At 48.4% G+C, this 15,989-nt stretch overlaps 1 protein-coding gene across 2 annotated transcripts in view; it reads left to right on the top strand.

Moving 5' to 3' along the window:
* The window catches only part of PHIP (pleckstrin homology domain interacting protein), a 2,101,228-nt gene that overhangs the window by 1,481,662 nt on the left and 603,577 nt on the right, over nt 1-15,989 (top strand). For both annotated transcript variants that reach the window (XM_069606291.1, XM_069606290.1), the window contains exon 30: nt 6,341-6,496. In XM_069606291.1, the coding sequence (XP_069462392.1) occupies nt 6,341-6,496 (156 nt within the window). The remainder of the gene's footprint in view (nt 1-6,340; nt 6,497-15,989) is intronic.

Below are 15,989 nucleotides of genomic sequence, written 5' to 3'. Positions count from 1 at the left end.
ATTCTTTTCTACGGTTCAGGATCATGGGCTTTCATTTTCAATACAAGGTCCTTTCTTTTTGACCTTAACTTGGCCCCCATGGTCTTTAACAGGCTCTTGAATGCGGTGGCAGCCCTCCTCAGAGCACAGGGCCTCCACATCTACCCATACCTCGACGACTGGCTTGTCAGGGCTACATCTCCGGAAGCAGCTCACCACTCTTCCCGTGCCCTTATGAACACACTGCACGATCTGGGCTTCTTGCTCAATCTCAAGAAGTCACAGCTGCAGCGCACGCAGACTCGGACGTTCTTGGGCCTTATCTGGGACACGTGCTCAGAGAAGATATTTCCGTCGGAGGACAATATCTCGGCCATCAAGAGGGCCACCGCCCACTTCCTGAACAGAGAAGTGACCTTGGCTTGGTGGTACCAACACCTCCTAGGTTTACTGGCAGCGGTCTTGTTGATGGTTCCGCACACGAGACTAAGGGTGAGGAGGATTCAGCTGCACTTCGCGGCCTCATGGAACCAGGAGCGGGGCTCTCAATCCGAGATGATCAACGTTCCTCCATCTCTCCAGCTGTGCTTTATTTATTAAGTTACTCATAAAATATTTGATAGGAACAATAAGTGCTCAGGTTGACACAACACATAACAGAGCAATTGTGTATGTATAAAATTCAGCAGATTACAAGTTAAGGCCTAATTTGCACCTTAACCTAAAATGTAGGCACAATATCTGGTGGTAGAGAAAATACACACAGGTTTTTCAGCGATCAGTTTAGGAAAGCCGCCTACATGATATTGGACACTGTAAAGGTTTTTCTTTTTTGGAACTTTCCCTCCTTAGTTTTCTATGGGACCCCGTTCTTTTCACTTCACTTGTTTTTGATTCTGTCCTTTCTTTTTGAAGGGCAGTAAAACCTTCAGACTGTCAGTACTGAGAAACTTTGTTTCAATGGATTTCTTTTCTCCTGCAGATTCCTCATCTGATAAATATTCCCTCCAGCTTCGCTGCTTCAGAACATTTTCGACAGGGGTCGTAGTACACCTCAACCCGGTTGTCGACCTTCGATCCTTCTTGCTCGGCGTCTGTTTATCAGCTCTGGACGTTACGTCAGGCGTCGTATAAATACCACGTCACTATGCCCCAACCTCAGTTCCTTTTTTCCACACGCTAACACGTTGCTTGGGAACACAGAGCTTTGACTCTCTTGATGTTTTGTCAGAAAAATGCATTTATCAGAATCCTCGAGGCGAGATGTTGGTTGCTCGGGTATCAGGTTTCCAACGGTGTTTCGATAGTGGCACAAAGATGTCTATCACTGACCCACACAAGTTGTGTCTCTGGTGCCTCGGCACGGGTGTAACGCTTACCTGAACTCCACAGGTGCGCCCAGGTCCAGTGAGGTTTTCACAGGAGTTTTCTTTGACGAGCTTGGCCAGCAAATCTGAAAAGAGTATACAACAATGAATTACTCTAGGAAGTCTTTGGAATATTCTTCAATTCAGTCCACAAGTGTCTAGATTGAGCTCTTTAGTCCAAGGAGGATTTTCACCGTAGGAAGGGGGGTGGTATTGTAATGCTCACCTTAGGTTTTATTTAAATGATCGCTCCATCCTGCTATGGCGCAGGGGTGCAAGTTCTGTAGATCTTCTGATCACAGAGATGGAGGAGATGGTGCTCAAAATGGGAAAACACAGGAATTAATTGGAAACTCAAAAGAAGCTTAATTAAAAAGTTCAGACGGAAACTGAGTTCATGTTTTTTAAACAACTTCATGTGTATGGCTACTGGCGAGAGGAATAGCCTCCTGACAGCAATCACTATGCTGAGGCGGATAAGTGTGCAGAGCTTTTGTGAAAAAGGTTTGAATTAAAGATGCTGTAGTTTTAATAGAGGCACGCAATGCGTGTATGCGCTGGAAATATGAATTCAGAGCTTGCAGTGAGAAAATAGAAAACAGGTACTTAACAGCTGTGATATCTCGGAAGACAAGCAGAGCGTGTGACACCATGTTGCAGGTAATTGTATTTGACAGAAGTTCGTGGGCGCTGACAATGAAGCAGTTCCAAAATTGAATCAAACGTAATGCTTCAGTGCTAACTAAGCCGTGAGTGTTTTATAGTCCGAACACACACAGAGGTATAGTTAGCAATAACTGTGGTTTTACTTCAAAACGGCAGGGCTGCTATAAGTGTTCCAAAACAAAAGGCGGAACGAACAACCTTCAAAAGTAACGTAAAACGATCATGAAGAACAACGAAGGTACTTATGTACGGCCTTAACACAATGCCGGAACGTTCATGCAAACTAAATCTGTATTCCTTTTACTTGCGTTTTTGTTGTATGTAGGTAAGCCCAGAGTTCACTCTAAAACGTTGAAGACACTTGAAGTACATAAGACTGGAGCGAGTGACTGACTGGAAAACGGGCAGGAAATATTACAGGATAGAAACGCAGCGGGCTGCGAAGGAGGAAATTAAGGGAAAATAAACTGAAAAGATTAACGAGGGAAATAAATGCTTATAAAGGAAACTGGGCAGAGACAGAGGACCGCGGTAAGCGTTGCACTGCCAAGCAGAAACAACACGAAGCGCAGGCCTCCCGGGGGGTGGGGCTTATAAGGAAGCAGAAATAAATGCATAGAACAACGCTGCTAATCCATTGGCAACCAACAGGGTGGCCATTTTAAGAGTCAGGAACTGCGTACCCTACCAACTACTTCAGGATCTAACTTGTGCAAAGCCCAGGTGCGCCAGGCTAATGTCCATTTCTTTTGAGGAGCCATATCTGGTATTTTGCCTGTGATCATGACAACGGGTCATGGAACTGAGGGGTGTCTGTTGTGCTCCAAAATGCAACCTGAATCCCTTTGCGATCAAGCAGCAAAACTCGCTCTGGGTCGACCACGCTCCAAATCTCTGGCGCGGTCAACGGTACGATCTTCAGAGGCTGAAACAGAGGGGCATACCCCAGAGAAAGAACATGGGCGGAAGAAGAAATGGTCCCACTCGAGTGGCCACTCTTCCTCGTCCTGAAAGAAGAAAAGGTTTCTCTGTCATCGCAGTGATTCCAAGTCGTCGACGGAAAGAGGTAAGCCGTCGGCTGGGCCTACCACCAGCCAGGAGTGAGAGCATTTCGAATCCTTGATGCTTAGAATGTTCATGCAACATGCTGCAGTTGGCGCGGCTAACATCCCCCCCACCCCCCCGCCACCCCCATGCAACATGCTTCGGAGCCAAGAGCGGCGCTCAGTGTACCCAACCCCTGTAGTGCCCCAGTACCGACAATGTCAGTGCCAATAAATCTTTTGAAGACGAAAAGAAATCCTATGGAAGCCAGAATACGCCTGTACATCCAGTCTCGATCCTGATCGATAACGACACCCACCATATCAGCGCCGAAGGACAAACCATCTAAGTAGATGGTTGACCTGAAAACATTTACTCCGCATCCCTGGTCTGAATTTTTCGCTTCCATGCAAGGCGGTCATGACGCCGATGACGAGGGAGTTGTCGACACGATTTACTTGGGTTCGGGGGGGGGGGTCGATTTTTTTTGACGACCAGAAACAACTTTTACAGCTGGCTCAAGGCCTCCAAGACGCCAGCGGTCTGGACACCTCACCAGACCTCGAGTTAAAGCAGTCCCAGCCCTATCTTCACAATACCTCTAAATTCAGGGCTCTGGTGGAAAGGGTTATTGACACCCTGGGATTTCACTCTTCAGTGGTGCCTGTACAAGGTTATGACCATACCGACATTCTAGATGAAGGCCTTGCCTCTGAACGCAATATGCCTTTAAACCCGGCCATTGCCGATCCTTTAGCAGTTATGTGGCAAAACCCATGTTCCATTCCTCCGGTCAGCGCCACTATTTCCGGGAAATACTGGCCGGATAGAGGAGACCCTCCATACCTCTCCTCTCACTCTTCCCCAGAGGGGTTTGTTATGCAGGCTGCTACGGTCTCTTCTAGACCTGCATCTTCTACATCCACTCTGCCTCCATACAGAGAAGCAAAAAAGGTAGATACCTTGGCAAAAAAGTAATTCACTTCAGGTAGCATGGCCCTCAAAGCAACAAACGTGGCAAGCAGTTTTGCCAAATACTCCTTCGGTCTGTGGACAGTAGTGGAAAATACTGTTCAATATGTCCCGGAAGGAGAAATCCGTGAGGGCGTCGGAGGTGGCCATGCTTGCGAATGTGCCTTGACATCGCCGACTGTGTGGGCCGATCTGTGTCATCAGCCATAACACTTAGAAAGGATGGCTACTGAAAAGCCTCTGGTTTCTCACCTAACGTCCAAGTAAAACTTCTGGACATGCCCTTCGAGGGCGATCTTCTTTTCGGCCATAAAGCTGACAATTTCCTGGAAAAGTTCAAGGAACCCAAAATCACTGCCAAATCCTTAGGCCTAGCTGTGCAGCCAGCCAAACCTGCATTTAGCTTCGCCTCTAGGGCACGGGGCTACAGGAGATATGCTCCTTATGGCAGGAGAGTGCAGCTCCCACCGGCCAGGCATGGGCAGAAACATTTCTCGTGCTCCAGAAGGGGCAGACAGGCTTCTAGAGGACAACAGGCAGCATCAGCGGCGGGGGCAACCCAGCCTTCAAAGACACTTTGATTTTCCCCTCTCACAGTGCACCGGTTGGAGGGCGGTTGACAGAGTTTGCTCCAGTGGCAGGGAATTACATCCGATGCCTGGGCTCTACAGCTCATTCAATGGGGTTGTCTGCCATTTCTAAGAAAACCACCGCACAGACCAACCCCACCTCCAATCCAACCGGGAAAGGAGCTGCAGGAAGAACTGACAGCCCTGTTGCTGATGTGTGCAGTGGAAGAGGTACCACCCGAGCAGAGAGGATTGGGCTGGTATTCCCGGTATTTCCTGGTGCCCAAGAAAGGAGGAGGTCTCTGCCCCATTCTGGACCTCAGGGCCTTGAACAAGTTCTTAAGGAAAGACAAATTCAGGATTGTGACGTTGATACAGATTCTCCACACTCTTGAACTACAGGACTGGCTGGTGTCGATAGACCTACAGGATGCCTAGTTCCATGTATCAATCCATCAAAAGCACAGGAAGTTATGATATGATATGGCATTTGTAACGCGCCTATACACAAGTGTTTCAAGGCGCGACGAGGCAGGAAGGGGGGAACAAGGGGAAGACAGACAACGATCCTACTAGGCCAGGTGTCATTCAGATCGCGCAAGGGGAGGGGGAGGGGGAGGGGGAGGGGGAGAAGTGCAGTACAAGGAAAGTAGAATAAAATAAAGTAAAGAAGTAAGGGGGCCAGCTGGTGGCAAGTGCAAGGTAAGTGCAGACAAGTGCTGGGAAGGGGGGGCTGTAGGGATACAGAGACAGTCCAGCAGTGCAGGGGTTGCCAGGGAGGCAATGCAAGTGGAGAGTGGCTGGGCCCAGGACCGGGGTCGCTGAGAGTGGCCCAGTTGTAGATTCAGTGCAGTTTCAGCGAAGAATTAGCAGGGGAGAGGGAGAGAGAAAGCAGAAGCAAAGAGGAATGTTTTGAGGTGCTTCCGGAACCGGAGATGGTTCTCATCAAGTTTCAGGGAAGCAGGAAGGCTGTTCCAGAGGGAGGCCCCTGCCGCGGAGAGAGATCTACCCCCAGCTCGTTGCTTCGAGAAGCGGCTGACCCTGAGGGAGTTGGAGACAGATGAGCGAAGGGCTCGGGAAGGAAGATATTTAGGAAGAGAGAGTTGAAGGTAGTTAGGCCCCAGGCCCCAGAAGGCCTTGTGGACAATGCAGAGGGTTTCTAAGTTCCTAAGGTTCACCATAGGAGATATATACCATCAGTTCAAGGTGCTTCCCTTTGGTCTTACCTCCACCCCAAGCGTATTCACAAGCTCATGGTGGTAGTTGCGGCTCACTTCTGGAGATCCGTAGTCCACGTATTTCCATATCTGTACTGGCTGATACGAGGGAAGTTTGTAGTGCAGGTCTTATCCACTTAGAGGACACCTTTGTTCTCCTGCACAAGCTGGGCTTCTCCCTAAACCTAAACAAGTCGTCTCACATGACATCAGTCCAACGGCTGCAGTTCATCAGAGCAGTCCTAGAAAGCCGGGTGGTGAAGGCCTTACCTCCCGAGGAGAGAGTAGTCAGCTTGACTAGATGTTGGCCTATGCATAGCATGAGTCTAAGCAGATGCAAGCATCAAAAATAAGATTACAGTGATTAATGTATCATATATAAATATTTGGATTCTTGTCCTGGAGTAACTCCACCTTGTATTTTTGCAATTATATGTTCTCGTGTTTAGTAAAATCGTACTGTAAAGATTTTTAGAAGGTATTTATTGATGCTGTAAAGTCTCATTTTCTTAATGGTTTATTTCAGCTGTTTTTCCTGATGAGCTTGGATTAAGTGTTCCTCTAACCAGCAGTGAGGTTAGAAACCTGATCTACAAACCCTTGGAAGGAGAATGGGGGTCCAGGAGCAGAGATGAAGAATGTGAAAGAATCATTACTGGGATTAATCAGCTTATGACACTAGGTGAGAAAAATGTTTTTCTTGTTAAGACTATTGGTTCATAATTTAGTGTATGAGAACAAGTGTTTCCATAATAAGAATTTAAAGTGGAGTTCCTTTGTAGCCTTGCCTCGACTCAGGTAGAGTTCAACACATCCCTCTCCCGACCAGTTGTATCCTATGTTTTTTGGCCTGCTCCAGAAATGTAATTCTAACTGATTACATCCTTGCTCAGATAATTTATCTTGATGGTTACCCAGAGCTTCAACTTTTCTCAACCTTTTCAGCATTGGGTGTAGTGTAGCTGGGCTCCGATCACCTCCTGTCCACCTCTGATCCCAGACGTGACACCCCCAGGATATCTGCATATTCTGAAAAGACAGATTCATCAAATCCGTCTTCACAGAATACGTTTTACCGATCACACGGCTCACCAATTAGCCCACACTGCGAACACTGGGTCTGTAAAGAAGTCCACTTTCTATGGCAAGTGTTTGCTACGCAGAGCCAGGAAGTATAAATATGGTGGCAGGATGCTGAGGTAAAATGATGATCATGGGCATAAGGGTTGAAGACTGGTTAGGGTGCATGGGGTGGGGAATTTGTGGTTGAGCTATGTGGGGTTCACAGGACGTCAGGTGGCCTTGGCTTTAGGATGGGGGGGCATGGGCGGATCCCCCATTCAGTGCACAGACTGGCGAAGAGGTGGCGAAACTCCTCATTAGTGGGTAGAGCAGGGAACAAGAGCACAGGAGTTTGACGTTAAGGGAGTCGGTGGGTGGAGAGGGATTTGATTGGCGGGTTTAGATGGGTAGGACATTTAAAGAGCTGTGATTCAGTAGAATCGCAAAGATCCACCCTATGACTTTAATTATTTTTTTGTGTGTGCACTCAGCTAGCTATTTATCAGAACACACTCAAATCCTTACATTACTGCTCCATCCTGCCTGGGCACCCCTGCATCTTTGTGGAACTCACCAACAAATACTATAAGCAACCAAGGTATCGAAAGTAGAATCAGCATTTATTTCCATACAACTGTGCAGAAAAAAAACAAAACTTGGACAATATCCCCATTTGTAAAGTACATTTGTTCAGTTACATTAATAATGAGCTTCCTAACAGAGAATTCTTTGTACTTGAGGGGCAGGCGCATGAGAGTACAGCTTTTGTGGAGATTTCTTTTTTCAAATCTTATTCTCCCTGTCCTGAGCCTCACAGCACTGCTGCAAGCTTTTTTCATTGACCTTAATGGTGTATAAGACTTTTTGTCTCACACCTGCATTCTTTTACAATTTTGCTTTTGTCACACTAGACACTCTTTTTAAGGTTTCAAGGAGGGGGGAGACCACTCCCCTTTATTTTGGCATCCATTCTTTTCCTATGGCTGCACTCACCACCTTATGTGATGTGCTCCCAGCGGTGCCTCCCTACCCTTTTGCAAGTTCCCTTTGGCTGCTGTGGGCAGCTTTTAGGTCTGCCAGTGTATCTGTAGTCCTTTTCTTACTCTTACGTCCCGTCCCCTTTCCTCCATACTGCATGGGCGTCCCTCACTAGGGACGGGAGACGGAACCTTTTTCACCAGAAAAAACCTTCTTCCCCTTTAAATTCAGAGGCACGGCCCTGGGAGCATGCACTCCCCGGACTCCGCCCACTGCAGCCACTCCTCAGTCCCCTTTTCCGCATCGACAGGAACAGGCCTATTTCACCAGCGCTCTTCGATTTGGCCATGTAATATCACGCGCTGTTCCCCGGATACTTCTATCTTTTTGTCTTCTTTTCGTCAATCAAGTACTTGGTCCTCCGGCGCCACGCTCCTCTTCGGTGTATGTCGACTTCAGCAGGTGTCAAGCCTGCGAGGGGCTTTTCCCCACGTCCAACCCCCACGCTCTTTGCCTCTGCTGTCTTGGCCCCGACTACATCTGGGAAGGTTGTACCGCCTGCGACGCACTTACTCCACGCACATTGAAGAACAGGCTAGCTTGGTGAAGGGAACTCTTCGAAAGGTTGCCTCCAGCGGACTTGAAGGACTTATTCAGACAGAGATCGAGGCCCAGGGGAGGGATGCTGTTTTCCATCGCTCCCGGTAGGGCGAGTCCTTCCCAAGGAAACTTCTGAGCAGGAGGAACCTTTCTGGTTCTCACACCAGCACACGTACCAAGGCTAGTCCAGCTACAGGCCTCATGGCCGAGGGGTCATCAGATCTACCGGCGACACTGTCTAGGGCAATATACGCCTTCCAGTCCCTAGCCTGAGGTGCAGGGTAGGTCTCATGCTCCACCGCCAAGAGTCGTGGAGGAGGCAGGGCCCAGGGAGCCAAGCACCACAACTTCGGAACATGGCACGCAGCTTGGGAGAATGAGTTTCAAGATGGGACTGGTGTCAACCAGGTACATGGCCTACTGTTTATACATCAGCAGTGCAGGACAGGTTTACCCTGCAACCGGGACAGAGTGCGCTCTTGCCCCAGCAGCCGCCAGCCACTCCGGCAATATCACCTGCTACCTCTTCAGCCTCCGGAGACAGGTTCTTCAAAAGGTTCCTAACGCTGATGCAAACTCTTCAGATGGGGTCATACTTAGGGATGCTGTCGGGGACTTGCTCCCTCTGGTCACTCCACCGGCGCCCATAGTCATTCCCCCTTTGGCTCTGGCGCCACAGGCCCCAGTGCAGCCCCCGCTGCCCCTGCCGGCTCCTTCGATGCCAGCTCCCCTACCTCCCACAATGCAGGCGGTTCCACACCAGCCCCCGAAGCAGCCACCGGCTCCGGTCTCTACGGCGCAGCCCATGGCGCCCAGCACTCCTCCACCCACTCCAGACCAACCAGACACTTTGGTGGACACAGACTAGGAGGAGGACCCCCGACACGCCGTAGTCAGCCAAGGCCTTCCACGAACGGCTTGCAGGTTTGGCAGAATATTTGACCATTCCTCAACCTGAGATCGAACAGCCGGAGGAGGCGGTTTTGGCAGAAGTCCTCACCCTACGCCAGAACGTGGATCCTGATGCAGAAGGATGTTGTTGTCTCGGCCAAGAGGGGGTGGCTCAAGCCACACTCGGCCCAGCCTGTCAATCGGCGCCTCAACGGCAAATGGAGGGTGGTCCACTCTTGCTGTCGGCACACCCTCAACCACACTCTTTGGTGATCGCTGCGGCGTCACTCTACTGAAAGCCTTAGTCGTCATTAGCCACCTCGTCCTCGGCGCTGCTAGGCAAGGAAGAGACGATCTTGGAGGCGTACGGAAAGAAACTGTACTCCAATGCCACCCTGCACATGCGTCAATCCAACAAGGATGCAATGCTGGCAGCAGTTAACCAAAGACTTTGGCGGGAAATTGCCTACTTCCTTCCAGAGCTTCCGGTGCAGAGCCAGGTACGTTTGAAGGCAGGGCTGGCAGAGGCCAAACTAGTGGCGCAGGACATCATGGAGTCCACCGTGGCACACCTCTGGCCGGGCCATATGTATTGCCACTGACATGAGAAGGACTGCCTGACTTCAGTCTACTAAGTTTAACCCTGACGTCCAGGAACCCATATTGGACCTTCCATTTGAGGGTAGTGACCTCTTTTACTCCACCACTGCTGAGGAGTTAGATAAAAAGTGAAACCTGTGCAGTTCCCTTAGGGAACACTGCAAAAGATTTAAGACTACAGGTGTTGGCAGTAAACCCACTTGGTAGCAGTCTGTACCACCCAGATTTACCTGGGTAGCTGTGGCTGAACAGTCAGACTTCCCTCAAGAAGAGTTAGGCAGTATGCAAAGTATACACACAATAGGTACCCTGATACAATAATACAAGCAAACACTGACCAGAGCTTTGGTATCAAAGTATATAATTATTTATTTAAAAACACACGGTTTGAAACACTCCAGCACTCTTGTTGTAAAATATTCTGAACACAGTTACTATTATAATATATACACCCCTTTTTCCTTATCAGATAAATCACTGTAAAACACCACTTATTTTCATACAGAGGTGAGCGCTTAACTAGATGGCACTCCAATAAGTTTGTGAGAAAGGGAGAGAAAAAGACAGAATATGGAAAGGTACACCACTCTAAGATTCAGGAACACTGTTAGCAAGGCAGAAGAGCAAAAGTCACTGGTGAGCCAAAGTCCAAAGGCTGGGCCCACTCTTAGAGAGAGCAGAGCACAAATGCGCCCAAGATCACACAGTTACACTAGGCTTAGAAAGTCTTGCAGAGGGTTCAAAAAGAGTTTAGAGAGGCTTAGAAAAGTGTAGCCAAGATGCCCCAGGCTAACCCAGGTTCGAAAGCCGGGGGCTAAATCTACCCCGTACAGTCGGTAGCAAGGGAAGTCAGGCGGGACACGGTACCTTAAGTGGGAAGGATCCTCCAGCGGTGGCAGTTGTTCTGGTAGTGGGTGCAAGTTGCGTTGTCGTCCAGGGGAATAGAAGATCTCGACTTGGAGGAAAGATGAAGGTCGTTGCACTACCAGGGCAGAAACCAGCCGCAGAGTTTTCCGGTTCAAGGTGGTACCTTTGTTTCGCGGTCGTGGTAAAACGTGGTATCCCGGTTGCCGGGGTGCTTGGCACAGGCAAGGCGGCCACGAGGTACGTCGGGAAAGCGAAAAGATGGCGAAACTGGTTATCCCCACCAGTCAAAGGAAGAAGACTCCGGCGGGAGGTCTCCTCTGTCGTTGGGAAAAGTGGTGAGGCAGTCCAGCAGGGCTCCACCGGTGGTGGTGTTGTGGCAGGTCGGCTCAGCTTCTCCCTCGTCGGATTCTTAGGTCCTGTGGGGACTTCTGAAGTTCCAGTCCCCAAAGCCCTGCTTTTATGCAGCAAACTCCCATTCACTCAGCCTAGCTGTCACTCAAACATGCTAAGTGGTGAGCGGCCGGCTCACCACTTGTGCCAATCAGGATGGAGTGCGACTTGAGTTGCCTAGGCAACTCAGTCCAGGGTGCCTAAATTTCCCTCCACCCCTCCTAAGTACCCCAGACAGAGTGGCACCACTTTGGAGGGCTTCTGTGGAGATGCCTGCCAAAAAGTGGAACAAAGGGCTCGACTTGGGTTGGAGTCACAGAAGAGAACACAAACGCCATTTTAGAATCAAGTTTTGGCAAAAAATACCAACCGGAGAATTAATATTAATTAAATAAATCGGCGGTATGTTCGAGGCTAATGTAAATAATTAAATAAAGATAGCCTAAAACAATGGGAAATCTCATAGGAGAATATTTGCGGTTGAATATAAAAAGTAGTATCCACTGCCACCAGCCAAAACTCGATCAGGGGGGACGGAGACGTGCCCCCTCGACTAACAGACCCTGGGGCAATCGAATTGCCCTAGCCAGTACGTCCACAATATGATGGTTTGTACTGGTTCTGTTCAGAATTTAAGACTAGTAAAGTCAATGGTGACTTTACATGCCCTGAGAGACAGTAGTCAGTCCCAGGGTATGGAGTCTATACTGGGGGGGTCACTATGACACCCCTGTGTCACTGCACTGAGGGTGCTGTGTAACACATATCACAAAAACACATGAAACCCTATGGAGTAAAAGACCCCATAGCCCATTAAACACATCTAGATTCAAAGAAACACACTCAAATCATGCCCAAGAGTGAGGGTAAAAGAGTCTCACTCTTGGCAGGAGAAAAAAATAAACCCCAAAAATCCAGCAAAGCTGCTGGGGGACTCACTAGGTTAGGAAATTCAGCCTAAACAGAGAATTCTCCCTAACACTCGACCTCCCCCCCCCCCCCCAGACTAAGGGACAGGAGGATTTAATCCACTCCTGGATGAACCTCATACCTCTAGTCGATGATATACATCCTAGAGAGTCCATCAGCATTTTCATGGTGACACCCTGACCTGCGCTCAATGGTGAAATCAAACCCTTGCAGGCAGATTGACCATCTCAATAGTTTTGGATTTTCCCCCTTCATTTGCATTAACCATCTCAAGGGTTGGCGGTCAGTCTGAATGACAAAAGTAGAACCATACAAGTATGGCCTAAACTTCTTCAGTGCCCAAACAATAGCAAAGCATTCTCTTTCTATTGTTGCCCACCTTGTCTCAGGATCCTTCAGCTTACGGCTGATGAAGCAAATGGGGTGCTCCCTACCCTTCTCATCCAGTTGGCTTAGAACTGCACCTATACCTACATTGGAAACGCTCTGACAATTGGCGTGTGTTCTGCGGGTTCCAGGTCTTCCAGGAGCGGAGGTCGAGGCAGCCGGACCGTTCTCTAAGTCGGCACCGACTCCAAAAACAAAAAGGGGGGCAAGGGCTTTTTCCAGTCCCCCTCCTCCTCCACATCCTCCAAGGGAAAGAAGGTATGACGCGTCCCTTCGGGTCCACGTGTCTCTGGTGGGGGGCAGGCTTACCTTTCACATGCAATTTTGGCGCTAGAACTTTTCGGGTCCCTGTATCCTCTGTAGTATCCTCGAGTACTGCATACTGGTCCGTCCCTCTTCTCGCCCCCCCTCCCCACCCCTGCCACAGATTGGGACAGCATCTATGTTGGAGGAAATTTGGTTGCTCGTCAAGAGCCAGGCAGCGGAGTCCCATCCTCCCAGAGAGGATTGGGCTTCTATTCCAGCATTTACGCCCCCGATACAAAAGAAGAACCAGACTGGCCTGAGAGTTGTGTTGGACCTCTCCACCCTCAACCTCTCCCTCCCTCTTCGAAGATTCAAGATGGTTAGGCCAGCACTCATTGCAAAGACACTAGACAAGGGAGACTGGTTGTGATCCCTGAATCTAAGGCCGCTTATCTATACGTCCCGATTTGGCAGCCTCATCACGCCTTCCTGCACTTCAGGATCATGGGCTGCCATTTCCAATACAAGGTGCTACCCTTTGTCCTCAACCCAGCCCCCAGGGTATTTACCAGACTTAGGAATGCAGTGGCAGCCTTTTCAGGGCCCAGGGCCACCACTTCTACCCGTATCTGGACAACTGGCTCGTCAGGTTGAGATCTCCAGAGGCGGTGCACCACACTTATGAACCCATTCCACGACCTGGGGTTTGCGATGAACCTCAAGGGGTCTCAGCTGCAGCCTACGCAGAGCCTGACCTTCCTGGGCCTCATCTGGGACACAAGCTCCGAGAGAGTCTTTCCCTCGGAGGACAAAATCACGGCCATCAAGAGAGCCACTACTAATTTCCTTATCAGGGCTGTGACCTCGGTCTGGTGGAACCAACATTATTATTTTTATTTTTTATTTTTTTATTGTGTACAGTTACAATAACCTTTCCCAAATAACATAATTCAACCCAGAAAAGAAATACATTTTTTTCATACAATTAGGTCAAACAATAATTAACCAAATTTTTAAATCCTGAAAAACATTAAAAAGAGAATGGAAAAGAAACAAAACTTCCACAAATAATTGTCGACCGTTTTGACTCCTTCCCCGGAACCAACTCCAAATGCACTAAAAACCCTCAATACCTTCGAGAATAGAATTTCTTGGATATTGCCATAAACCAAATGGAGGATCGCACAAGACTTGCAGTTCTAACTTAGTTTTCCTGCATCTGAATCTCTGCTATTGTTTTCTGCTGGGATTGACCCACTATCAAAGTTTCCCATAAATGGTTGTGGGCCCAGTGTGTTCACTCAGAAGCAAATCTGCTGAAGAATTGTTGTCTGGCTCCTCTTGTGCCTTCGCACTTCATCGTCAGGTGTTTGATAGATTGATTTACTGGATTAGAACATGTTTGATACAGTTTTAAGGCCAGCTCCCCCATTCTCTTCTCTCTCCCCTGTGTGTAAGATATTTAGTCTGTCTGAGGAATGTATTCCTAAGTCTCCAATCAGGAAACTTAATTAGATATTTGCTGGGGAAGCCCAACTTTCTTTCTGATGTTCGGAGAGGATTCGGATTAGGCCCTTTTTCCGAATAGTCTGGATCCAATCCATTTCCTCCCATTTTTTTTTTGTTGGCCTTTGTTGGTTTTTCCTCCAGCAACTTCTTCTCTATATCCGCGCTCAATAACTGCTCTTTCACCAATGAGTCTAACTTTCCTAGGTACTGTGATTTACCCGCCTCCATTTGTTTTCTCATGTCTGTATATAGTGAGTGATCTTTGGCTGTGGTAATACGCTGATGCAAAACCTTCAATTTCCACCCCGCCTGACAATTTAAAGATCTAAGGCCTAGTTCAAATCTAAGGTTATCCATAGACCGACTCATTGGGAGACCCAAAGCATGCTTCCATAGCAGGCCTTCCCATTTTTGCCAAGACGTGTTCCATAACTGCGGCTTTGCTTCGAGTCCATATAACAAAACAGGGATTACCTTGGCCTGATAGAACTTAAGTACTAATAACTGAGAATTTCCCATATTTCCTCAGAATTCTTTTCATTTGTGCTGCCATAGCTTTTATTTTTACTTCAATGTCCAGCTCCACCTTACAGATTGCCGGTTAGCATACATTTTGTACCCAAGATACACCAGATCCTCCACCCTGGTTATCTCCTCTCCCCCCATTGTCCACCTGGGAAATACACTTTTTTTATTTTTTTGCCTGAAAATCAGGACCCTATATTTATTTGAGTTTAGGGAAAGCCCATTTTCGTCTGCATATAGGTGTATGCCATTGAGCAGCCGTTGCAGGCCGATGGCCGTTCTATCTATGACCACCACGTTGTTTGCATAGGCGAGCCAGTGGATATTCTTTCTGTTCAATACTGGACTAGCCAACGCATATGACGCTAAAAATTCACTCATGTCCGCTGTGTACAAATTCAAGAATAGTGGGGCCCCCAAGCAACCCTGCCTGACCCCCCAATTCACTCCCACAGGCTCAGACATATGACCCTCTGCACCTAATCTCACTCTGATGCTGTTCCTCTTGTGAAATTCGATGAGCATCCCCAGGAGCCCCTCTGGAATACCTTTTGCTCTTAACTTCTGCCAGAGCCTACCCCTATCCAATAGGTCGAAGGCTCTGGAGAAGTCCACCCCAGCTCCATAAAGTTGTTCTCCCCATTTTCCTGTGTTTTTTAACTTAAAAGGTTCAACAACATACTATTTACTACAGTTGAGATCCCCCTCCTAAAACCCGTTTGACACTTAGACAACACCCCAACTCTTTTTTCCCATGATTGCACTTCCCCAACAAGATTTTCATGAAAATCTTGCTGTCAATATCTAAGAGGGCGATGGGGCGGTAGTTTGTAACCACTTCCCTATCACCCCCTTGAACTGCGGGATCACCGTAGCGGTTCGCCATGAGGTAGGCAATTGTTTCTTCACTAGAATCTCCCTAAAATGCCAGTTACACAATTTTGCCCACAGGCCCGGGCTATTTTTCAGTACCTGTTAGGCCAGGCCATTTGGTCCTGCCGCTTTCGAAGAGGAGCCCTTCAGAATCAGTTCTTCGATATCTGACACATTGAAATCAAGATGCCAATTGGCATTTGCGTTATAGTGGCAAACTGTTTTTTCAGGCTTACCAAAAAATGGAACTTGGATACTTGACCCATTCTTTTTCAGGAACCAAATTACAGTGATGAGTTGCTTTGGTGCCTTCCAAC

The sequence above is a fragment of the Ambystoma mexicanum genome, chromosome 4p (assembly GCF_040938575.1).
Source record: "Ambystoma mexicanum isolate Mex_15411 chromosome 4p, UKY_AmexF1_1, whole genome shotgun sequence".
NCBI classification, from domain to species: domain Eukaryota; kingdom Metazoa; phylum Chordata; class Amphibia; order Caudata; family Ambystomatidae; genus Ambystoma; species Ambystoma mexicanum.
Note: the sequence above shows the minus strand (reverse complement) of the source record. Positions and strands in the feature narration are given on the sequence as shown.